Source organism: Argentina silus (assembly GCF_951799395.1).
Source record: "Argentina silus genome assembly, chromosome: 1".
Classification (NCBI taxonomy): Eukaryota; Metazoa; Chordata; class Actinopteri; order Argentiniformes; family Argentinidae; genus Argentina; species Argentina silus.
Window position 1 is genome coordinate 11,822,725 of NC_139655.1, and position 25,711 is coordinate 11,848,435.

The 25,711-nt window shown below is 45.0% G+C and overlaps 4 protein-coding genes across 4 annotated transcripts; 2 read left to right on the forward strand and 2 right to left on the reverse strand.

The window, feature by feature from the left end:
* Positions 1–77: 77 nt before the first annotated feature.
* On the reverse strand, positions 78–16,943 carry LOC310814574 (perforin-1-like; the record flags this gene model as incomplete). The annotated part of the gene is made up of 3 exons (XM_083684063.1): positions 16,829–16,943; positions 1,662–2,190; positions 78–1,338 (listed from the first exon to the last, which is right to left on the reverse strand). The coding sequence occupies exons 1-3, from the start codon at positions 16,848–16,850 to the stop codon at positions 78–80; spliced, it is 1,812 nt and encodes a 603-aa protein (XP_083540189.1). The 5' UTR covers positions 16,851–16,943.
* On the forward strand, positions 8,455–10,151 carry LOC310804286 (endonuclease domain-containing 1 protein-like). Its single transcript, XM_083669449.1, has 2 exons — positions 8,455–8,657; positions 9,147–10,151. The coding sequence occupies exons 1-2, from the start codon at positions 8,472–8,474 to the stop codon at positions 9,735–9,737; spliced, it is 777 nt and encodes a 258-aa protein (XP_083525575.1). The 5' UTR covers positions 8,455–8,471; the 3' UTR covers positions 9,738–10,151.
* Positions 11,573–13,363, forward strand: LOC310810093 (endonuclease domain-containing 1 protein-like; the record flags this gene model as incomplete). The annotated part of the gene is made up of 2 exons (XM_083677720.1): positions 11,573–11,896; positions 12,549–13,363. The coding sequence occupies 2 exons, from the start codon at positions 11,573–11,575 to the stop codon at positions 13,128–13,130; spliced, it is 906 nt and encodes a 301-aa protein (XP_083533846.1). The 3' UTR covers positions 13,131–13,363.
* An 879-nt stretch (positions 16,944–17,822) lies between the features above and the next one.
* tmem88b (transmembrane protein 88 b) lies at positions 17,823–23,418 on the reverse strand. The gene is made up of 3 exons (XM_083668072.1): positions 22,965–23,418; positions 20,622–21,017; positions 17,823–18,573 (listed from the first exon to the last, which is right to left on the reverse strand). Exons 2-3 carry the CDS (start codon positions 21,009–21,011, stop codon positions 18,277–18,279), a joined length of 687 nt encoding a protein of 228 aa, XP_083524198.1. The 5' UTR covers positions 21,012–21,017; positions 22,965–23,418; the 3' UTR covers positions 17,823–18,276.
* Positions 23,419–25,711: the final 2,293 nt, after the last annotated feature.

Below are 25,711 nucleotides of genomic sequence, written 5' to 3' on the forward strand. Positions count from 1 at the left end.
GAAATACATTGGACAATTTATTCTTCTTTTTTTTTAAACACACATTTCAAAATATTCCGCATACAGCATAGATTTTCTCACAGCTCACTGAGGGCAGGTAGACGAGGGTGAGCTTTAACCCTGCTGCTGACCTCCCTCTGCTTCATAATGAAGGCCAGAGGGTCCTGCGGGGGCTGGCCCATCCTGATGTGAGCCAGGAGGTCCTGGGTCACGTTGAGGGCGTTGCGGGATGTGTAGAGGGCCTCTAGGTCAGAGCTCATCCCAGAGGGGACGTACTCTCCACAGGTAGAGCCCCCCAGGCCTGGAGCGCACTCAACCTTGTAGGAGAAGAACAGGTTGCCATGGTTCAGGGGACACATGTAATCGTGGGACCCCTGTTTGACGGGCCGGCTGCACTTTCCCAGGAGGTCGTTCCACCATTTGGCCCAATGCTTGTCTTCGTCATACACCTCGAACCTCAGCTCACTGCTCATGGAGAGTTTGATGGTACCAAGGTAGAAGGCTTCATTCCAGTGGGGGTTGTTGTTGTTGTAGATGACCTTGGTTTGTGCTGCTTCGCTGCCCATGAACACCTTGACAAAGCCGTCGGTTTTGGAGGAGATATCCCCCCACAGGTTCATAGCGCGCTTCACAGTAACAGTCAGGTGGGCCAGGCCTTTCTCCTGTGGGCAGCATTGGCTGGTCATCTGCTTGCTGGCCTGGCAGACACACTTACAAGAGTCGTGGGAGCTGGGGTTGGCACCGCCGGAGCACTTGTCAGAGCAGCGTTTGACCAGGGCATGTTCCAGGATGTAGTCCTCCACAGCCTTCTTCAGTCCACTCCTCTTCCTCAACTGCTTCACCAGCAGGTGGAGGGGTTGAAGGGAGTAGGTGGTGATGTCAGGGATGGTATTTAGGCTGCTCTTCCAATTGCTGAAGGCGCTCTTATCGGAGAAGAGGAGGTCAGGTGACCCATCCGACTGGCCCCCGACCACCTGGGTGAACCTTTCTTTGAAAGTGCTGTGGAAGCTTTCCTTGGTATCGTGCTTTTTCATGTCCCCCTTGCAGTACTTCATCTCGGCTTTGGCCACAACGGTCATCGTGCCGGCCTCGGCCTCGGCCTCCAGGCAGTCCTTCACTTGGGTCTCGGTGTAGCCGGCCAGCGATGCCTGGCACACACGCAGGGATGTGATGCTCTTCACCTGCCCTCCAAGGTGCACCTTGCGGATGAAGTGAGTGCCAAAGGTGGTGATGAAGCGGGTGTAGTCAGACTTAGTGGCATTGGTGTACAGAGGGGGCAGGAGTTGCAAGGAGCGGAAGAACTCTGGGTGCAGGGGTGCATCCTCTATCAGACGGTAACTGAGAAACATCAGAGGGGATGGAGTGTTAATAAACAGAGGACTCTTGTATTGTGACCTCTTGGCAGTGAAATGGTCAGTGAGCAGACCCTACTATGATAAACAGTGTTATCTATGTATTCATTTCGTTAGTATTTTTTTTCAATTTTAATTCAATTCACGATGTTGGCATAGATAGATAAAAAAATAAATGGAAACACTTTCAATCATTATTTTGTATAACTGAAACATGTCCAATTGTATTTCACAGAGAAGACAACAATCATACATGTTATAGACCTTATCATGATAAATTATAAAGCATTGATTATCATGATCTCTTACCTGTAGTACGAACAGTGCACTTCCTGTTTGATAAAGCTGTATTTGTCTTTCTTGGACTGTGCCATGGCGGTCTTGGCAGCGTCTGAGTGCGTGCCACCCACCATTAAGGACCCCTTGGCCTGCGGTGTCACAATGTCCAGTCCAGTCTTCCAGCTGGCATCCACCTCTGTCTGGCTGTCTTGGACAAATGACTCACTGGACTCATAAACCATGCTGGCCACCTTCATGTGGCACTGGTGTAAGGGTCGCCAGTCCACCACAGCAGCAGGCAGCCTCTGGGTCTTGCCCTCCATGAAAGGGTTAACACACAGTGTGCATTTCCCATTAGTCTTCTTCCAGGTGTCCATGTCGATGACGTAGGCCTGCTTGCGCTTCATGGTGACGATGTCAAAGCCCTCACCCGCCAGGTTGGTCCCTGGTGCTGACATGGCATCCTTGCACTCTGCTGCCTGGCCCGTGGTGCATGAGGGCAGGGCAGAGGGCAGCCATGCCCCCCACAGCCACAGGGCAACCGCAACAGTCTGCAGCACTGGAGAGGGCAGTATGGAGGAAAATATTTAATTGAGTTGCTGTGTTGGGGAGTAGTTCCACTACATGTAGCTCAACTGTTAGTTTAATTACATTTGGCAGTAGCTTGGTGGTAGTTAAACTAAATTCAAATCTTAGTAGTGTTTTCAGCAGTTTTCAGTAGTAACTACTTTTTTGCCATGTAGCTGTGTAGTGAGCTTACATTATTATATAAGTTATTATATATTATATATATTCTTTTTTTCTGACACAGAAAAATAAATAATAATTGTTCTATTATTCCAACCCTTGAACTTGAAATGTCCCTACGATATATACCCTCACTGCTTCCCGTCTCCCCACTTCGCTCCACTTCACCTGTTTTTATCTTTCTAGGGATTCGAGATTTCAAAGCATTTCAGTTGTTCAGTTTTTGTCATACAGACTAGTCATCTTTCAGTAACTGACTGTTGTGCATTGGATGAAGTAGTTTCAATGTATTCAAATTAGCTTTAGTTTAACAAACTATATTTCTCTCAAGGGTAGCTTTAGTGTAATTTAACTTCTTCCCTTGTAAAGCAATTGGTAATTTAGCTAAATACATTTTCAGAGTAGCTTCACTGTTGAGTTAATGTTAATGGTTGACCCCTATGTTAGAAGGTAGGTTAGAGTAGAAATTCTCCTCTAAACTACAGACACAACCTGGCTGTCCATTCTCTTTAATATTTTATACTATTATTCACTCTCAGGTCCAACATTTCACCACTAGATGGTAATGTGTTACCTTAGATAAAATGTATAACAGTGCAAAGAAGCTTGTATGTGTGGTTGTAAATGTACACCCTTAGTTCCCAGTCAAACTATTGTATAGATACTGTATGTAGTCTTAATATGAAGGCTAATTTTGAAATAAGACCTCAAAGCATTTCTCAAATAAATCCAATAATTTTTTTGCATCCCTTTTGTGGGCTCCCTTTCCAAGAGGTGTATAGAATAATTTTTTTTTTAAAAAACCAACAATTCTTATTTCAGCACACTATGCAGGCTTGAGCAGGTCAGTTCTACCTAGCATAAACTCATATCCCTGCTGCCAAAATGTCAAACATTCTTAATTTTCCAAGGACTTAGAGAGGCCATTGACAAGTAGGTTTACCCCTTATCTATAAGGCTGACTTTAGAGAGTAAAAAACTGACTGTGTAAATGTGGAACTCATTAGGAATGGAAGACATGAGAGTAACCCCTTACCTGACATATACATGATAGTAATGATGATGATGATGATGATGATAAAGTTTCTGTCTCTCCCTCTGTCTGTCGCTTAGCCTGTCTGTCCAGGCTGACTGACTGACTTTGCATCCTAACCAGGGGAGCATTTATACAGACACTTGCATAGTGTGGTTAATTAGTCACTATTTCCTGTGTTTACATCTCAGATCGCAGTTGTTTTTCCATCACAACACAGGCAACACAACAATAATGTAAGGCCTTACTGGCATGCGTTGCACTGGAATTTCTTGAGGATCTCCTGTTAGAGACCATTCAGCCAAGCAATGCAACAGAAAGTTAAAGGTAAAGTTAAAACTGTCTAACCCCATCAGAACTCAGAATATCAGCTTGTTTTACTAAATTGTAAACAAACAGTGTACTGTATAGCTTCAAAACATGGTTAAAACTATCATTTTAAACTCATGGATGGTCAGACCTTCTTCCATTGCTCTGTCTATGAATTTGGGAGTCGTTACATTTCTCCAGCCCCATCCATCAGCTGTTGTTGTTTGAATCCCAGATTGCCCCTTTAAAACTGCACCACTCAGTGCTACAAATATATCATGACGTCCCAGTGCACTTTAAAATCTCTCCCTTTCCATAAAAAGTACATTGTACATTTAGCAAGGTCATACATGCACATGCATACATGCACCTACCCACCCACACTTCTTCTATAGCAAATACGCAGAACTATTTCCAAGACCATGTTCACAGGGTGTTTTAACAGCTTTTAACACTTTTTTCAAGCCTCAGCCTGCTCGGTTTCACAGTTTTCTGGGTTACGATGCTGTGCATTGTGCTGGTGTGAATGTTCACAGGACAATGTTCACTTCAAGTAAACCTATATTGTGCTGAATGTATCAGTACTTTTGGTACCATAGCACCAATAATCAAATGCTAAGCCCTGCAGTTTTAGTATACACTGTTTGCACACCTTGTAACCTGTGTTCCCACTCAATGGCTGATAAGTCCACCTATCAGCCAGTCAAACCAGTCATGGGCTCTGCCACTTTGCATACAGAGCCATTTTCCTTGTTCCAGTTGCCATTCTCTCTCCAGGCTGTATGGACTACACCTGGACGTGATGCTATACATGCTACTATCTCTCTAAACAGCCTTCCCACTTCCAGCGTATTTGAAAATGAATGGCATATTAGCACCATTGGTGATAAGCAGATAGCATGCGTCCGTTGCGGGTCTACCTGCTGGCCCTCCACCTGTTGACTGGTATCTGTTTGGTGGGGGCCAGCGTGTCAGACAGCTTTAGGGACTGCAGACAGTTCCTCTACATGCTCACAGAGCCCACAGGCATCCAAGGGGGCAGCCTCAAGAGGATCTGCCAGCGCTACGGAGACAAGCCCCGCTACGCCACCTTGTACGACAGCAGCCACCGCCTTCCACTGTACTCTGCCTACACCTTCAAGAAGTCAGACGGGAGGAAGAGGATGGACACACCCTGGATGTACGAGCCACAGGTAGAGACCTTTACTCTGTTAAAACTACACAGCAGCAACTTACTGTGGTATACCCCCTGCAATACTGCTAGTACTCTAACAATAACAGAGGCCTGTCAGAGACCTAAGGGGGGTCAGAGTAATGACTCATTTATCAAATCTGAGAATTCTTATCTTTATCTGCAGTTTCTTCCCCTACACTAATGACTTTACTCATCTAACCCATGTCATGTGTATCTTCCTGGTGTATAGCTGGCGTCTGGGGACGAGGGTGGGGACATGAAGGTGTTGCCCCCTAGTGACGACACAGACCCTCTGATCGAGGAGAGCCAGACGGTGCTGGCCGACTACTCTGACGCGGTGGGCTATGAGCGCAGCCTGCTGAATCCCGACCAGCACCAGGCCGACCCCGGTGACAAGGCCTCCACCTACACCCTGACCAACGTGGTGCCCCAGGTCACTGAGTTCCTAGAGGGCGCCTGGAGCTCCTACATGGACATCATACGCCATCGCCTCAACAACTTCTGCCAACGCAAGGCCTTTGTGGTGACAGGGGTGACCCTCTCCGGGGCGACAATACGCCGGGGGAACGAGGACCGTCTGGCCATCCCCAAGCACCTGTGGTTGGCCTACTGCTGTCCACGGTTTGACCGTAACTCACCCTACGAGGTGCGGTTCATGTTCCCCAGCTATGCTGGATATGCACTGAATGAACAGGAAGGCCATGGTGTAACAGAGGTGCCTCTCAAGACACTGGAGAGCTTTTTGAAAAGCCAAATGGACATAGACAGCAATCTGGGTATTTTCTATAAGGACTGTGTGTCAGAGAACACCATCAAAAAGAAGAGGAGTGTGTGAGTGTGTGTGTCTCTGTGTGTGTGTGTTATGTGTGTGTGTTTGTGTGTATGTATATGTATATATTTGGACAGTGACACAATTTATATAATTTTGGCTCTATACACCACCACAATAGATTTGAAATGAAACAATCGAGATGCAATTGAAGTGCAGACTTTCAGCTTTAATTCAAGGGGTTGAACAAAAATATTGTATGAAACATTTAGAAATTGCAACCATTTTTATACACAGTCCCCTATTTTCAGGGGCTCAAATGTAATTGGACAAATTAACATAATCATAAATAAAATGTTCATTTTTAATACTTTGTCGAGAATCCAAGCCTTCTCTGTACTTTTTTCTTCCCATCATGCTGGTACAGGTTGATCTTAGTTTCATCTGTCCAAAGAATGCTGTTCCAGAACTGGGCTGGCTTTTTTAGATGTTTTTTGGCAAAGTCTAATCTGGCCTTTCTATTCTTGAGGCACCTTGTGGTGAACCTTGTGGTGAACCCTCTGTATTTGCTCTCGTGAAGTCTTCTCTTTATAGTAGACTTGGATAATGATATGCCTACCACCTGGAGAGTGTTCTTCACTTGACTAGATGTTGTGAAGGGGTTTTTCTTTACCATGTGAAGGATCCTGCGATCATCCACCACTGTTGTCTTCTGTGGACATTCATGCCTTTTTGTGTTGCCGAGCTCACCAGTGCATTCTTTTTCTCTCAGAATGTACCAAACTGGCCAGTCCTAATGTTGCTGCTATCTCTATGATTGATTTCTTTGTTTTTGCAGGATGTAAGGATGGCCTGTTTCACTTGCATTGTGAGCTCCTTTGACCGCATGTTGTGCGTTCACAGCAACAGCTTCCAAATGCAAATGCCACACTTGGAATCAACTCAGACCTTTTACATGCTTAATTGATAAAGAAATAACAAAGGAAGCACACACCTGTACATTAAACTGCTTTTGAGTCAATTGTCCAATTACTTTTGGTCCCTTGAAAAAGAGGTGGCTACATATTGAAGAGCTGTAATTCCTAAACCCATCCTCCAATGTGGATGTGAATACCCTCACATTAAAGCTGAGAGTCTGCACTTTAAGCCCATATTATATAACTGTAACTTGAATATGTTTTGGTAAACAGCTAAAATAACAAAAATTGTGTCAGTATCCAAATATATATGGACCTAACTGTATGTATATGTGTATGGGTGTTGTTTTGTGTAGTGGGATTTTTGTTAGTTGCAATGTGTTTTCTTCCTGTATCACAATTCATATTCTGCATGTGATTTCCCATAACTGTTGAGGCAAAAATTAAAATAACACTAAATGCTTTCTGCCATATGTGTATGAACAACCTGCGAAGCCACAGATGTGACAAACCTCAAAGGAACACTATGACTGTTGAGGTTTTGAGAAACTGTGGCAGGAGTGTTTCTGCATGCAACCGGTTAAGTCAGCGAGGGTCCTCAGACTGTGGGAGCTGCTGCTGCTGTAGTAAACTGCTGCTGTAAGGTTTATTAACATACATCGTATAACCTAACATTGGAGCTGATATTTGCAGTACAGTTCACTACTCTCCCAAGCACACAGATAGTGCTGACTGAATGACAGGCGCTCCTTTGCATCTCTATCAGAGGGTTACAGTAGTAGCTCTCCTTTGTTCCACGGTCTGTAATAAAACACTATTAACTGCATTCAGAATTCACTGCTCAATGCATCTCAAGCTATCTCTCTAGACAGTTTGAGAGAGAGAGAGTAAGAGAGAGAAAGAGAGAGAACAAGAACGAGAGAGGGGGGGGTGGAGAGAGAGAGAGAGAAAGAACAAAAGAAAAAGAAAAAATACAGAGAGAGAGAGAGAGAGAGAGAGAGAGAGAGAACATGAATGCTACTGTCCAAATGGGAGATGGTGTGGTGGTATTCATGAAATTCCAAACCAATAGTGATCATTATAGATTCATGTTTGACTTTGAACTGTGAACTGCTCATATCATTAAGGTAGCCATTAAGTGTTCTCATGAATTAGCTATCTCTGCATGATTCATATGTTCATATGACCACACGATGCACTTTAATTTCAGCCCCCACTGTCTGCTGCGAAAAGGCCAAAACCTCAAAACCAGGTTGCCTGGAAACATCATTGACAGGAAGAAACTCGTAGGAGGGAGGGGCCAAGACCAGAGGTGTTCATCCATACCACCAATGCCACCAATAGAAAACCCCTTCAGGCTTTAGCAATGATATCTCTCTTTGTGCCAATGGCAGAGGTGTGGCCAATGATGGGCTGATCAGCTGGTAGAGAAGGTGTGCATGGCTTTGCATATGGAGCTGAGATTAGGGAGAGCTAAAGCCTGGACACAGGTGTAGCTCTTATTCACAGCAGCTGGCTCCAGGAGCTCAGGACATATACAGATGCATATTGAGGGACAAAACGACACATAGAGGGGCACATAGAGGGGCACACAGACAGACAGACCGACAGACAGACAGACAGACAGACAGACACAAACACTTGAACACAACACTTGTTGTTTATGACCTGGCCTTTTAGACACACACAGACTTCCCTTCCTTCCTTCTTCAGGACGCCTTGGCATCTCCTCTCTGTGATATTGTGAGTCATCATCATGGCCCCTCTCTGGGCACACACTGCGGCCTACCTGCTGGTCACCATGGCGACGACAGGGGTATGGGGGACAGTGGAGAAGGAGCTCTCTCCGGAGTGTCGTGAGTTCCTGTACATGGGGACGCCGCCCGTGGGCCTGGAGGCCCACTCACTGCAGAAGATCTGCCAGCACTACAACAAAAAGCCACGCTACGTCACACTCTACAACACCGTCGACCATGTCCCCATCTACTCCGCATACACCTTCAAACGCTCCGACGGGGAGAAACGGGTGGACGTGCCATGGATGTACGAGCCTCAGGTAACCTGGAGCTCTGAGCAATGTGAAGGCAGTGTATAGGCTGGGCTGTCTGAGGTAGGATTATTCTAGATTGATTGGCTCTAAAAACTAGTTAGACTGCTCTTTTCAAAGGGCATATATTTTGTATGGTGTGGTGCTCTTTGTATTATTATTTATTTATTATTATAAGAGATTTTCATAAAATAATTAATGCATCTATAAAACTGTAGAATACGAAGCATACAGTCAATCACATGAGTTCACTGCATACACTTTTACAAGTGTATATGATATATTTTTATCCCTCTAAAGTCAACGCTGCATATTCGTCTATGGCCATGAACTTTACAGTGTGCTGCAGTGCCTCATTCTATTCATTTGAATGAACGTAAACTTAACAGGCCATGAACTCCTTTTTACAGCTACCATGTGTTTCCTATCGCTGATCGCCTATCGTTGTTTTTTTTTCGTTTTTACACTCTTTTATTTGTCTGTCTGTCTCCCACCCAGCTGTCTTCCACCTCTGACACAGGCGAGATGCAGCCGTTCCCGCGCGGCTACATGCACATGAACTTTGAGGACACCCAGGCCGTGCTGGATGACTACACCAACGCTGTCCTCTACGAGCGTGGCCACCTCAACCCGGACGAGCACCAGGCCGACCCTGATGACAAGGCCTCCACCTACACCCTGACCAACGTGGTGCCGCAGGTCCACGAGTTCAGCACCGGCACCTGGAAGGAGCAGGAGCACATCATCCGCAAACGCCTCAACAACTACTGCCGGGGCGCGGCCTATGTGGTCACAGGCATCACCACCTCGGGGAACATGATCCGTCGCCACAACATCGACCGCGTGGCCGTGCCCAACTACATGTGGTCGGCCTACTGCTGCATCAACTACGACCACAACGCGCCGTACGATGAGCGCTACAAGTTCCCGGCCTTCGCCCACTATGCCCTCAACGAGAAGGAGAACAACCAGGTCCTGGAGCTGTCTGTCCAGAATCTGGAGGAGTTCCTCAGGAAATCCACCTTTGTGGACAAGAACTTCCAGATCTTCGTGGATGACTGTGTTCCCGCTGCCTCTGCTTTGCCTTAATTTGTGCCCCAGAACATATGGGGAATAGGGTGTAATTTGAGATGCAGACATAGTTTCCTTGACCTCCCGTGACATTCTTAAATTGTTGCTTTTAATTGAGATGACTCAGGATTGAATTGTATTTTTATTTTTTCTTCAGGATTGTTGTAAAACAAACTGCTGTTATGTTACACATGGTGTGGTTATATATACAAGGTAATATTGAAAGATAGAGAGCCGCACACTCTTGCTCCTATGCAAATTAATATATAATAAATAATTTGCATCGGACCAAGACTGTGTGTGGCTCTCTTTCTATCTTTCTAAGTTTCACCTGCCATCCTGCACCTCACCAAACTATGGTTTGCATTTTCTTGCTTTTTTGAATATGTAATGTTGAACCATGCCTGATCTAATAAAGTTCATCCATTGCAACTCTGTTTCAGTTGATTCATTTTGCTGAAATAATAGAGAACCTTTCAGTTGGTGCATGGGAGGTTGTCAGGCAAACGTGTTATAGTCTTATTAGCACTATGCACGTACTGAGCTGCACCTAACAGGTTGGTGACAAGACCACTAAGACATGAGACACAAGTGTGGTTGCGCACAGAAAATGACCAAAAAAAATAAAGTAACACCTCTCGTATGTGGTGTTGAACAGGATATGTGAAAGATCAAAGATCGTTCAAGCACATTTCTAGCCAACAGTGAGTGAATACAATCAAGTACCTAATGGAAATGCTGTTGTTTTCCTGTATAGTATCATAATACCACATTATTCACCAGTATCCCATCACACTAACTGCAGTCCCAGTCAGTGAATGAATGGTCATAGTTTATGGTGAAGAATTAGTATAGCCACAAGTCTCTGTGTGCTGGTCAGAGCCCCTCTATGGCTGCACTAAGCCAGATCCTGCTCACACCAGACCTGGATTAAAAAAAATATTTCAAATACTTTGACGGTTTGCTTAAGCCTGCCTTGATTACTAGTCCAGTCCAAAGTATTTGAAATGATTCCAAATAGTAATTTTGATCCCAGGCCTGGGTCACACCTCAGTCTCTGTGGAGAGCTGATAAGGCCAGGTCCAGCCAGGTCAGCCACAGGTCTCTGTAACACCAATAGAAACCCATATCTATAGTATCTCCCAGGTGTCTGAGTGCTCCCTCTGTCCCCTCACACGCCCTACGGAGCACACACACAGGCCTGCTTTGCATCTCTCCATCTCAGGGATGAGAGGCAGTGTAGCATAAAAGAGGAGATCACAGTCAGCAATGGCCATGTTCTGCACTGATGGACACTCACACAGACAACCATGGTCCTCTCTCTCTCTCCACAGAGCAGAGAGCATGACATCCATAATAACACTGCTTCTCGACCTATTAGACAGAGTGTGAAGGAGAGGATGATGGGATAGTGTCTGTTTTCATATTACCAAGAACGAGAGGCTATCAGAGGCGTCATGCTCTGAAGGCTAGAGTTCTGGGTAATCTATGAAGGTGTTTTCAAAGCCTACACTACACACTGATAATGTTTACTACCCTTCACTTTGCTTGGTGCCTTCACTTTGAATATATGGAAAAGGCTCAACAATGGGAGTCCAGACGGTAGTCCAACCCACTGGGTTCCTCCTCTTTTATGAAGTGAGAGAAGGAATATGTCCAATCACACGAGCCGGTGCAGAGTGATTCCAAGCTAGGAGTAAGTGTGTGAGGCACAGAGGAGGAGAAACACACACTGAGACTATTGGTGTTAACTGAGAGAGGCAGACAAGGTCGTCTAGCAACAGAGGTTCAACGACAGACAAGTGAGAGTGAGAAAAATAAACAGAGAAAAATAAACAGAGAAAAAGACGACTATGGTCATTATGAGGCGCATGTCAGTCTACTGCGCCCTGTCCCTGGCTGCCTTGACTCTGCTGGGCAGTGTGAGGGAGACCCAGGCAGGGGTGGTGGGGGACTTTAATCATGTGGAGCGCTGTAAGGACTCCCTGTATATGGGCACCCCACCACGAGGCTACCTGAGCAACACTCTGATGAAGATATGCCAACGCTATGAGAACAAGCCACGCTTCATCACCCTTTACAACCCTCAGAAACACATCCCTGTCTACTCTGCCTACACCTTCAAGAAATCTGATGGGGAAAAGAGGGTGGACTTTCCCTGGATGTTTGAGCCACAGGTACAATAAGTGTGTGTTAGTTTGTTTGTGCGTGTGTGTGCGTGCGTGCGTGTGTGTGTGTGTGTGTGTGTGTGTGTGTGTGTGTGCATGTGTGTGTGTGTGTGTGTGTGTGTGAGCACTTAGATGCTCTCAAGGACCCCATTATGTCTTTTGAAAAATATTTGACAAAGGTTCCCTTATGAATGCAGCTGATTCACACACCCATCACTGGTAAAGCCTGCAGTAAGGACATTGCTGTTGCTCTAGTCAAAATGAGAAGCTTGGGATAAGCTGCTTTATGGACTGTGGATTGGTGTTGCAATAGCACATTGTTGCCATATCCATTCATGGCGGCGCTTCAACATGCGCTTCAACAGCTTATGCAAATTGAAATAGCGTGTTTGCAGATGTATTTTGTGGATGTCGTTATATTCTCTAACAAATGTGTCACAATATATCCTCCTGTTTGAGAGCATTTTTTGCACAAATAAGGGGGTGAATAAAGTACAGTCAACTATCCCTGTTAGTGTAAATGTTTTGTAACCCTATCAGCAATCCTTTACTCTCCCTAGTCTGAGACACAACCTTTTTTCCCCATTCTCCTATCTCCCATCTCTTCATCATTATCACTCTTTCTCTCTCTCCTCCCCTCTCTGTCTCTCGCTCTGTGCAGTTGGCATCAGAGAAGGCTAGCAGTAACATGGAGCCCTTCCCCCAGTCTTCTCACATGCCCATGAACTTCGAGGACAGTCAGGCCGTGCTGGACGACTACACTGACGTGGTCCAGTACGAGCGTGGCCATCTCAACCCTGACGAGCACCAGGGAGACCCCTTGGACAAGGCCTCCACCTACACCCTGACCAACGTGGTGCCCCAGATCCGAGAGTTCAACATGGGCCCCTGGGCCGAGCATCAGGACCTCATACGCAAACGTCTCAACAACTACTGCCGGGGCAAGGCCTACATGGTCACCGGGGTCACGACCTCAGGTAACATGATTCGTCGTGACAACTTGGACCGTGTGGCCATCCCTGAGTACATGTGGACGGCCTACTGCTGCACTGAGTACGATCAGAACGCGCCCTACTTTGTGCGCTATAAGTTCCCTGTCTTTGGCGCCTACGGGCTCAACGACCGTGTCAACAACCATATGGTGGAGGTTCCTCTCAAGAACCTGGAGAAGTTTCTCAGGGGCAGAATGGATGTGGACAAGAACTTCCAGATCTTCTACAATGACTGTGTGTCTGACATCTAGGCTGGTGTGAACACTTATCCTCATATCACATTTACATTACACCATGTTGAAATACTGTGGAAAAAGTTAGTTGCTAATGACCATAAATATACAGTAAGATTAGAGCATTTCAGAGACACGTGTATGTTTGTTGCCAGCATTTACTTATCAAAATGTAAAATTACTCTCTTGAATTGTCAAATACTCAAAAATGATAATTGAAACAATCTATTTACAGGTATTCTGTATCGAGTACATCCAAAAAATGAATGTGTCTTCTGCATGAAACTTCATTCTAACAAACAATAAAAAGAGGAATTCAAACCCTGTTATGCCTACATTCCATTATATTGTCAAGTACTACAATGTGAAGTACATCCCTTGTGTCAATGGTGCAATAATGTGTTTTTATGTAAATATAATGAAACTACTATTACTTTCATGCAGAGCTTTTCGAGATTAGAAATAGCATTTAGGTGGTAAAAACCCTTCTTTGTAGGACCTCTAAGATCCAATGCCTTCCCTTTGATCAGTTGTTATGGGTTATGGTTAGGGTTATGTTCTTTGACTTCTCCGGTGCATGTAACACCATACAGCCCTTACTACTTGCGGATAAGCTACTGAGGATGCCCATTGTTTCCTGGATTACGAACTACCTGACCAACAGGCCACAGTTTGTACGGCTGCAGGGATGTGTGTCGGACTGGGTGGTGAGCAGCACTGGCGCCCCCCAGGGGACAGTTCTGGCTCCCTTCCTCTTTACCTCGAACTTCAGGCACAATACAGATACTTGCCATCTGCAGATGTTCTCGGACAATTCTGCTATTGTGGGATGTGTCAGTGGAGGCCAGGAGACCGAGTATAGAGGGCTGGTGGACAGTTTTGTTGAGTCGTGTGAGCAGAACCACCTGCTACTCAATATCAGCAAGACAAAGAAGATGGTGGTGGACTTTAGGAGGACTAGAGTCCCCCTGTCTCCTGTTTCCATCCAGGGAGAGGAAGTGGAGGTGGTCCAGAGCTACAAGTACCTGGAGGTGCGCCTGGACAATAATCTGGACTGGATTTGTAACACAGATGTCCTGTACAAGAGGGGCCAGAGTCGGCTTTATTTCCAGAGGAGGCTCAGGTCCTTTGGCATGTGCAGGACTCTGCTGAACATGTTCTACCAGTCAATGGTGGCCAGCGCAGTGCTGTAGACAGTGGTATCTTGGGGGGGCAGCATCAAGGAAGGTGACACCAAGAGGCTGAACAAGCTTATTAGGAAAGCTGGTTCTATCCTCGATGATACCCTGGACACTGTGGAGGAGGTGGCCAATAGGAGGATGAGGCCCAAAGCCTTGGCCATCATGGACAATAGCTCCCATCCCCTACATGACACTGTGGCACAGCAGAGAAGCTCCTTTAACAACAGACTACTACAACCACGTTGCACTAAGAAACGCTATAGGAGATCTTTTCTGCCTGACACAATAAGACTGTACAACTCCTCCTCCGGCTGGCTCGATCAGGGTGATCAGAGTCAGGCTGGGGGATGTTAAATCATAACTGGAGTGTTCTTACTGTATGTAATGTTTCAGATGTCTGTTTTATTCTATTTTTCTATTGTCACTTTATTTAGTTATTGTTTGTGATGTGTGCAGCTGTAACGCCTTAATTTCCCCTCGGGGATCAAGAAAGTACCTATGTATCTATGCATCTATCTATCTATCTATCAAGACGTTAATTAGCATGTTAGCCTCTGGGTAACAAGAACAATTGAGTGTGAAGTGAATAAAGGAGAGAGTGGTAGCTTTTATTCCCAACTATAGATACAGCATAGTAAAAAATATGTTGAGGATGGGATGTTTGGCCACAAGATGGCTGTACGATTCCACTCATTGCAATACAGTAGGGCAGGCCTGCAAGCTGTTCAGTACAGGAAAGAAACCATACGGGGGCTGTTATAGTCTATTTGTTACACTTTGAGACTCAATTTAGCTAATTAAGAGGATGTGTGTGTGTGTGTGTGTGTGTGTGTGTGTGTGTGTGTGTGTGTGTGTGTGTGTGTTATATTTAGTCATCAGCTGCACTCCATGTACAGTAATTATTGACCTTTTGCTAAGGAAGAGGATTTAGATAGATAGATAGATAGATAGATAGATAGATAGATAGATAGATAGATAGATAGTGTAAATGTGCTTAATATTTCAAAAGTCTAGTAGGGTTAGTCAGTACACATGTTAAAGTTGGATTGAGTTGTTAAGCTTAAAAGACGCATTTTAAAATGTATCATAGGAACTCAATGGTCCTCATAGAAACCAATGTTAAAGAGCATTTTAAGTTTTTCTTTTTTTTTGTGTAAGGTGGAGCCCTGAAAGTTCCATGGCAGCTGCAGTTACAAAGGTGCTCACAGAATGTTGACCTGAATCATCAAAATTCCACCATGTTAACCTGATGAGTAAGTAAGTAATTAAGTAAGTCAATCAAAACCCCATATTGTGAGAGAACAGTTTAGTTTACAGTTCAGACCCACAGCCAAAGACTCAAACTATGCAGATTGACCTTCAGAACAAATGAGTCAACCTCTCTGGTTTTTTAAAGCAACAGCATATCCTACTAATCAGCAACCAATGGATATTTTTTTAATATACAACTGTCCTGTATGTTGCATATAACTGCACAAATAATACAGTCCACCCTCAAAATACTAATCCCTAATTACTAGGAATTGTTTCATTGTGCAGTGTACAGGTGGTATTTCTAAACTTTCTTACTATACTATACTTACTCTGTGATTGAGTGGCTGACGATTTTCAACTTTGTTGAATTTTTGCAGGGGGACCTTGCAGAGTTCTGAAAGTTTAAAGGTCCAGTTTGTAACATTCAAGCTTTCTAAAAGCTTCCTTATGGTTGTAACGATGTTTAATCGGTAGCGATCAGGGAATAGATCCAAAAATAGATGTTGTCCATACACGCCGACCATATATGAAATAGATTTTTGGAACAGGGAGATGTAATAGGGGCTTGCTCCGACCTGGTATTGCAGTACCTTGTAGGAACGGTGTACCCCCCTCTCTGTGTCAAATGAAAACATTGTAACTACCCTTTCAACATTGTAACTCTCCTTCAGATTATGAAAAAAGCATTATTATAATATATATATGACCCGTGTTTTGCCTTTGAAAGATATTACTGACTATTCATCTCCTTATCGTAAAATGAAAAGACCGTAACTATCTAATGTTAGATAACTCTCCTTCAGATAATGAAAAATACAGTCATATTGGGTTAGGTTATTGACTATTTTTTATTTTTTTTGCGTTTGTAAGTTAGTAGCATACTTACTATTCATCCATTTCTTATAAAGTGGTGGGTTAGTACTTGGATTGGAAACCGCCTGAGAATATCCGGTGCTGTAAGCATTTTATGAATCGTCGTTTAATGTTGAAAAATAGGCCAAAGCATTCATAAAGGACCATCAACATTGGATAAACACATTCAAGCTGCAGCGCGATTTCGACGATACTTTCGGGTATACTATTTACCGTGTTGCATCATGGGAAATTGTAGGATATGTTTTTCTAAAGAGCAAGATCAAAATATAGCGCTTAACTTTATTAACCGTCTAACAGTAGTTGAGATCTTTATTACGGCCGTTCAGGGGGTATTTTGCGATCGCCGTCAATGGTATATACTATGAAATCACTGGCCCACTTTGACTGTGTATATGTCATACATACCTGGCAGGCAGAGGAGATTCATTGATCAAGAAGGAGGGTCACCCAGGACGAGGCTCAGCCATAGCTCTCCGGCTGTGCTGACGACTGCGAATTCCCCTAATGTGGGAATCGCGACTGCAGAGTTTGTGGAGGTGGCGCTCTCCTCTGATTCAGTGTTACAAAAATATGAATTACCACGAGCCTGCTGGTTGACATGGGTACTATTGTGCCATTTTTTATAGTGTGATGTGTCAGGCTTATTTTTTCATTCACTTATTCCTTGTGACATATCTTGTCCTCACAAGAAAGTGCCTAGACTTTTGTAAGTATTTTGGACATTGTTCTGAATTTAGAGGCATTTTGTATGACGTATATGAGGTATATGTTTATATTTGAGATAAAGTCCCTGGAACAGTTTGGACACCGCCTGAAAAATGTTTTGTACATTATCTCCTTGCTATTCGACATTGACATGTTTATTGCTATCAATGCATCAGGAGATGTATAGCCCGTACATCGTATGTTCATAAATTCTTTGGCAGATACCGTATGTTTGCTCAAAAACTTGCATCCAACTCCCCTTGTTGCAGGGAAAAGGCACAAGAGGGCGCTATATATTAACTCCATGGAATAGAATGAGGAATGGTATCAAAAACGTGTATTTGAGACCATTCCTAATTCTATTCCATGCATTACTATCTGATTACAATGCATTACACCCGTCCTCCGATTTCTGCATCCACCAGCCTCGAATGGTGTGCACGTGCATGAGTGAGTGAGTGACTCTTAGTCAGGGCAAAACTGAGATTTGCTTCTGCAATAACCTCTCCTCCACCTGTGAGACTGGAGTGTACCCACATTGGAACCTCCTCTTGTCCAACAGAAGACACAAAACAACTAATTGATTCCAAATATATTTGAAAAAAGGAAATGTACAAGAGACAGTAGTGAAAGACTGTTGGTTAGTAATAGTAAATGTACAAAACCATATTCTCAACACAAAAGTGGGTCCTTGATGAATAAATGATTAAAGATAGTAGTTTTTAATCAATTTCAATATCTTGATAAGGTGTTCACATGGCAGTAATATATTTAATTAAAGCAATATCCATTATATTATGTCCAATGGTACACATAAGAAACCAAATATAGCCCACTGTTGAAAATAATAATAATAATAATTGACTGTATGGTCGTTGCAATAAGGGAGGTTACTTTGGTTTTAAATCACTCTTGAGGAATAGTTTGTAGTCAAAACTGAGATGCCTGCCTTCTAAGATATGAGCTTGGCTGCTGCTGCAGTTGTTGTTGTCTTCCTCCCTCCTTCACTCTTTTCATCTCCTCCCTTCCTCCCTCCTCTCTCTCCTTCCTTCTTGCCACCCTCTGCTCCCACTCCCCTTCTTTTGTTCCTCTCTTGCACAACCCAACCTTGCCCTTACCTCTCCTACCCCTTCAACCCTCCTCTTCCCCTACACCCAGACCTTGCCCTTGCCACTGCCCTCTCCGGACCCCCTGCCACCACCACTGCCGCCGCAGCAGCCCCCTCCCAGGCTGCGGTGCTGGGTGGCGGGCAGGTTCTTGTAGACAGCCCTGCTGTAGGGGATGAAGCAGAGCCCCAGCTGGAGGTGGCGGGCCAGGCGGCAGTAGGCGGCCAGGGCCAGGACCAGCAGAGGGGTGACCAGCAGGAAGCCCACCACCAGCAGGGCCACACAACCTCCATCACTCAGCAGGTCTGAGCAGTAGTAGGACTTCCCGTGGGGACGCACCTGGACACAGGAGACAAGAGGTGGGGGGGTTTATGAGTTGGTTGGTATTTTATGTAGAGATGCTACGGGATCTTCTATGTCTGTATTACCTCTCATAACCTCTCATTTTGGGCCCAGATGGTCAATTTATAGTTTGTACAAATAAAATCTATGAACTGAATCACCGTTTTACCTCATTTAGCCATGGAATCCCTAGTTTATCGGTGCCAACACTTACAGGGCTCAGTGGAATCCCCATGTACCACACACACAGACAACAATGCATTATACCCAAAACTAATACACAGACATATGGCAATATTGTCATTGTAATAATGTTCAGTATTTAACAAATGTAATTGTAGAAATAAATATTGGAAACATGTCTGTCATTTCCTAAGTCTGTTCAATGGCTTGCTGCAGGTGTAATTTTATTAAATGCTTTTTATTCTCATAGAACCTTAATAAAAAGTCAAACTCTAATGCTTCAATCTCATGGTGTCATTGTGTTGCTCTTAACAGTGCAGATGTAGAAACCATTCATTTTAGAGCCTCTGTTAAAAAAGTAGGGGTCAGAGGAATGCAGGGATGGACAAATGAAGGAGGACAAGAGGAGATGCATAGAGATGATGTGCCCCTAGTGGAATGTGTGTCTGAAGTGTAGACAGACACAGAGCAGATAGCACTCTGAAATCACACACACACACACACACACACACACACACACACACACACACACACACACACACACACACACATACATACACACACACTCAAGCCTAATCCATTGTGTTCACACTCTAACCGACCCCCAATGAGGGGCTATCTGATGAAAATGTTACTTTGTTAGAATCCAGCTGTGAAACATCATAATAGTACCCAAGTTCTTTACATTGAGATGGATAACTTGGTATGGAATGTGGTGGTGTTAGTGTTGGGAAGAAGAGGTGAAGGGGTTGGAGAGGGGAGGCAAGTGGGGGAGGCGGCGTAAGAGGGAGAGAGAGAGAAGGGATCACAAGAGTGGGTCGGTGAACAGATAACACTTACACAAGTATGCCTATGTTTGTTTTTACTTTCTGAGGCCTAGCCCTTTTATGTCTCAAAGACAAAAATGTTTATGTTCATGGTATTTATTGAGGCGTATGCTTGTGTTGGGTGTGTTTTAGGATGGATGTCTAGCCCTAAACTCAATGTCCACAGACCATTGCAAGATAAGTTTCATTAGTGAAGGTCCCCTACATCTTTTTTAGGTTTGATTGAAAATTAAGTGGATATCAAAATTCAAGATAGTTATACAACAAGTTCAGTGAAACCGCCATTCCTCTATCCCTTCTTTTCTCATCCCCCTCTCTCTTTTGTTTCGTTTCTCCCACTTCTATAAAGTCCTGGTTAATCCTCTCCTAATCTGGTGTCACATGAGGCGTAATTGGTCAGAATATAGGGGAATCCTGTAACATGTTTCTCTGGTCATTAGTGTGGCGGTCAGTACTGCTATGGCCTATCACCATTCACACTCTGTGACCCACTATGACCTGTTGGAGTGGTAGGTAGGGACTCTAAAACATGGGCGACTAACTGGGGTCAAAGGTGTGTTTGAGAGTGTGTGTGTGTGTGTGTGTGTGTGTGTGTGTGTGTGTGTGTGTGTGTGTGTGTGTGTGTGTGTGTGTGTGTGTGTGTGTGAGTGTTTCTCAGTTTCTCATTGAATCCTTACCCCAAGTTTTCAGCACTGATGTCACCCTCCCCTGACTCCTGACCTGTCCACTCTCATTCTCCCGTTTCTTAAACATCTGAGAAAAACTCTGACTTATCTGATTATACAACTTATCAAAGGGGCCGAACTCCACCCTAATCTCCAGACAAAATATTTCAAACTCGTGGGTTCAAGTTACAAGTTTTATGATGTACTGTTCCTCCTTAAAAATCTACATCACCCTGCATAACCTTTTCTTCCTCTCCTTCTCCTATTATCTAGTCCTACAGCTTCTGATAGAGTTTGCAAACACATACAGCACACACACACACAGACACACATACACATACACACACACACACCCTCCCTCAACTTTTACCGTGGAATGGCAGAGGAACCCGAACACCACCATAACGATGGCGGGGGTGAGGATCAGTCCGAACACCAGTCCTGCCAGGCAGGCGTTGATGGATGCGATCACCAGGTTCTGGGCTGTCACCAGCACAGAACACGCCCAGCAGTCCAGAGAACCTCGCAGCTCCAGGGGCGCGTCACTCCCACCACCCCCGCTCTCAGCAGCTGAGTACGGGGGAGGCACCACCACGCTGGAGGGGGTCCCCACGGGGGCAGTGGAGGCCAGGGAGTTGGAGTGCTGCAGGTGGTGGTGGTGGAGGTGCTGCTGGTGGTGGTGGTGGTGGGGGGGAAGCTCCTCAGACAGGTCCAAGACCTGGTGGTGAGCTCCCTTCTCCAGAGTGCCTGTCATACTCATGATGAACTGGATAGAGAGAGAGGGAGAGAGAGAAAAGTAGACAGAGGTTAGCAAGACCTAGATAACATTGCAAACAATACTTATGTTAAATGATCTGTCAAGCAGAAATAGACCTCTCAAGACTGCCCCAGACTGTTTCTCTTAAACACCTCTATACGTCTCTTAGCTGTTGTGTATTTGCACATGAACAAAAGACCTGTCCTTCTCCAACATTGTTCCCAGAGCTATAGAGATGTCATAGCTGATGTTGAGTCTTCAGACATGTAGTGACCCGGGGAGTTCACAAGGAGGTCACAGGAACAGGATGCCAGGCTTGTGTGATCCTAAACTAGGGTGTTATTATGTCAGAGTATGATGTTTATCTGAAAGCCGATTGGCCCAAAGGGAAGGACCCCTAATTACAAGGCAAGTGTGTACAGAGGATGATGATGGATAAGACAAAGATGAAGGGTGAGAGCGGACTCATGGGGCGTGTGTATATGCGTGCACACAACGCATGTGTGTGAGTGCACATGTTTGCGTATGTGGGAGGGGGTGGTGCTGTTTCATGGTGATAGCTGATAGGAGACAGCATGTCTCCCTAACAAGAAGAATGAGCTGCGTCGTTAATGTAGGTATTGAATATGACCTAAGGCTAATTTGTTTTCGCTGACATATTAGCTTTGGGGAGAAGGTCTTACTAATCACCATAGAACAGGGTGAGTTTTCTTGAACCAGCTATAAGTTACTGCTTGGTAGGGCATGCTGCACTGCAAGCGACAGGATATCTTCCCCCTCCCCCACTGTAAGCGTTGCCCTGACCAGCCTGTGGACATCTCTGAACAATGGGCCGAGGTCAGCTGCCAGAAATACCCCAGACAGGACCTCAGTACTCCTCTCCACCACCGTGATCCCAGGGCTGAGGAGAAGGGCCAAGGCACACACCCCTCAGTACGGATGACAGGTCAAAATCAGTGTAAGCACACCTAACAAGCTTCCATAGTAAGTGTGGAATAAGAAAGTGGAGAAATACTGCTATTGGAAAAATAAGTCTACCCGCACACACACTGTTTGGTAGTACTCAAGCACACACACTGTTTGGTAGTACTCAAGCACACACACTGTTTGGTAGTACTCAAGCACACACACTGTTTGGTAGTACTCAAGCACACACACTGTTTGGTAGTACTCAAGCACACACACTGTTTGGTAGTACTCAAGCACACACTCTGGTGTGAGTATCCCTCTCCCTCATCCACCCCTTAATACTGACAACACCTGTACCCTCTCCTCTCCTCAACATGCACAATCCTGTTTACTTATCTGACCATTTGGTTAACCAACACGGAGGGAGACTTGAGATATGTCTCTGCTGCTTCCATATTGTTTACTCTCCCTCTCTCTCCCATTGTTGTTTAAGTGTTTTCAGGTGTAAGGTCAGGAGAGCGAGAGACTGGGCAGGAAAAGTGTGTGAGGCCACTCATTGTGCCCGACTTAAAATACACTTGGCTGCTCCACCCATTCTACTCACTGTACTTGTTATTCTTTGAATAACATGACACGTCATTCACTGTCATATACCTAGAAATGTTGATTTGTGACACAAACATGTCCTGTGTGTTGTATGAAACAACACTATGCGGATACATTTTTTAACCATCTCTCTATCAGCAGCACTTTATGTAGCTACATTCAACATAGTTCTGAGAGCATTCTCATGGTTCTATGCCGAAGAAGTTCTATTGTTCCACTCTATTGTCTCCTGAATGAGTCAGTTGCATACATTTACACACTGTCTGGCCCTAAACATTCACTGCATACTTATCAGTGATGGTTGAATATAACAATAATTTAAAATAACATTTTAACCTTTTGAATGTCACAATTTGGACAAATTACAGATATTAGAGTAAGAGTCATAATCCAAATATAATGTTTTTGCAACACTCTGTGCAGCTGTGTGTTATCACTCACATTGTGACGTGGAGCCTGGTGGATCTATCTCCGTCCCTCGCCTCGGTTCTTGCCCCTCTCTTCCTTATGAAGTTTCAGGGGAACACTCTCTCCTTCTCTTGGTCTCCTATCCAAGCAGGTGGAAAATGTTTGTCCTTTCGATTTTTGTCCCCCTCTCCCTCTGCTCCTGTCTTCCTGTGTGTTGGAGCTGGTGTAATTACTCTTCTTGTCCCTCTCTGTGTATAGGTTCAGATCTACAGTGTTTTGTTATCAGCTCCTCCAGTAGTGGTATGCTGGTATGCTTGCCCCCTGTAGCGCTAGGGTTCCTCCTGCTATGTTCCGTCTTGTCACTCTGCCCAGGGTCGTAGTAATCTGTTGTGTCTGTTCTCTCTCTCTCCAAACTTGAGTGCGCCTGTTTCTTCTGAAAGGATCAATGTTCTCTCTCCAAATGCAGGCGACTTCTTCAGCTTCAGTGTTTGCAGTTTCCCATTTTAGTAGAATCCCAAACCTCTCTACGTCCGTCTGTCTGTCCCTCCTCCTCTCACTCTCTGTTTGATGCAAGAGCTCCTCTGTGGAATTATGAGGATGCCTCTATTCTCTCTCCCTCTCTCCCTGCTCCCCCTCTCACCCCTCCCTCCCTCTCTCCCTGCTCCCCCTCTCACCCCTCCCTCCCTCTCTCCCTCTCTCCCTGCTCCCCCTCTCACCCCTCCCTCCCTCACAACTATGTCCAGTGCTTGTATCTCCCCTCCCCTCCTCCCTCTCCACTCCAGCCTTACTCTGTGGTGGTAGTGAGGGATGGGTATTTGGGGTTGGAGCGAGGTGGCTAGTCTGACCTGAGAGAGAGAGAGAGAGAGAGAGAGAGAGAGAGAGAGAGAGCAGTGGTCTAACCACTACAGGTTGCATGGTGCCACTCTCTCTCCTCGCCTCTTTCTCAAAAAGCATGGGAAGAGAATGTCTGAGGTCATTCATTCTTCTAAAGAATGAATCATCATCTGTGGTTAGTGGATCTAATCATGGAAATAATGCATGATGTTTTTGCCATTGAAATGTTTGATCCAGAGCACCTCTGATTGGGTAGCTTGGATTCCTACACAAACATGCCCTCTGTTTTAATGTCTTTTCCCCTGCTGTTTAGAAGTAGTCTCTTAGGCTGGGGCAGCAGGGGATGGGATGGGTGGATCAGTCCTGATAGTGTTCTGGGATCATCCTTGGTTTAAGAAAGGGCAAGAGCCCTGATTCCAAAAGACAAGGAACAGAGGATCACATAGCAGCTCTGAGATACTGAGATGAGAAAGATGTTCTGGAATTCAGAGAGACGTCAGAACAGGGTTTTTCTTTTATGATAAAACAGTCAAATATCAGGAATCATGGGTTGGAGGTAATTGCTGCGATCAGAGGAACATAGGAAGAAATGAAAGGGGGGTGAAGAGAGAGGAGGGAGGTGGTGGTGGGGGGGGGGGGGGGGGGATTGTGAACTGATAAGAGTTTCAGATCACAGACAAGCCAGTAATTAGTGTTGTCTGATATTTTTTTCTCCCTCTCTTGTCTTTTAGCTGACAGTGTTTATTTACCTTTGGCGTCCACTGGGCATGCCCCCTGGAGGTCTTTCTGCAGATCTGGGCAGAGAAGAGATTGTTCGATACTACTTATCATAACTGTCCTCACTGACTGTACACTCACAGGCTTGTCATGTAGATGTGTTTAGGTTGATGTTGGCAATGTCTGATTATGTAAGAGTGAAGGGCTGATGAACGAGAGGGTTGGAGAGAAGGAGATGTGGTTTAGTCCATGCAATCCAATCAGAAGTCTGAGGGAAGGAGAGAAGGAGATGTGGTTTAGTCCATGCAATCCAATCAGAAGTCTGAGGGAAGGAGAGAAGGAGATGTGGTTTAGTCCATGCAATCCAATCAGAAGTCTGAGGGAAGGAGAGCAGGAATAAATAAGCAACCGAGAAAATAGAATGTCTCTTAAACCAACTGTGGTTCTATCTGTGGTGATAAGCACAATCAAGAGCGAAACCACACAACCACACTTCAATCTGGATGGGGCACACTACGGTTAGACTGGGTAAATGTACTGTAGTGCATGTTGTTGTCTGTCCCACCCACCTCACTTAGCAATCTTGGCAGTTTTCTGGATCCTCTACGCAGCCAATAGCCATCTATGTGCCATATGCAGTTCCTAGAAAACTACGGGTGGGTCAATTATGGGAAATTATAGGCCAATCCTGAATTAATTTACATTTTCTGAGTAACAATTAATACATATTTCCGTACACCAAGGTCATAGGGGTAATGACACTGAAATGACAATAGCTTCAAACAGGTCAAAGACTTCCCATCATTAGTATTGTACAACATGATCCCATAGTGGTGAGTCGAGTGTTGAGGTATTTAGTCTTTGTCCCCCCTCCTCCACCCCCCCATCATCACCTGCTCCCCAAGCTGAGTGTGGCCAGTCCGGGCGGAGGGGTCTTCCTGTGCTGGCTGGCGGCAGGATATCCTCTGCAGGTCGGTCCAGTATTACTTGTCCCCCTCCTTGTCCCCCTGTTCACCTCTTAACCTCAGGACATGGTGACATTCTCCTGCCAGGAGCAAGTAGCTATTTAAGAGCATACTTAACAGTGGAGACCAATGCTAGATGGGTGGATATGTGTGCTTGTTATTTATGTTGTGGCCTTGTTATTTAACCCCTCTGCTCACACGGGTGTGTGTTTGTTTGTTTTATGAAGTTCCTTGATTGTGTTTGATCAATCAGCAAATCTAATT

What these genes read in the sequence shown, in the direction of transcription:
- LOC310804286 (XM_083669449.1), top strand. Translation starts at nt 8,472, where the DNA reads ATGGGGACGCCGCCCGTGGGCCTGGAGGCCCACTCACTGCAGAAGATC. An exon ending in CATGGATGTACGAGCCTCAG is followed by an intron (nt 8,658 to 9,146) that starts GTAACCTGGAGC and finishes TCTCCCACCCAG; the next exon opens with CTGTCTTCCACCTCTGACAC.
- tmem88b (XM_083668072.1), bottom strand. Translation starts at nt 21,011, where the DNA reads ATGAGTATGACAGGCACTCTGGAGAAGGGAGCTCACCACCAGGTCTTG. An exon ending in GGTTCCTCTGCCATTCCACG is followed by an intron (nt 18,574 to 20,621) that starts GTAAAAGTTGAG and finishes TCCTGTGTCCAG; the next exon opens with GTGCGTCCCCACGGGAAGTC.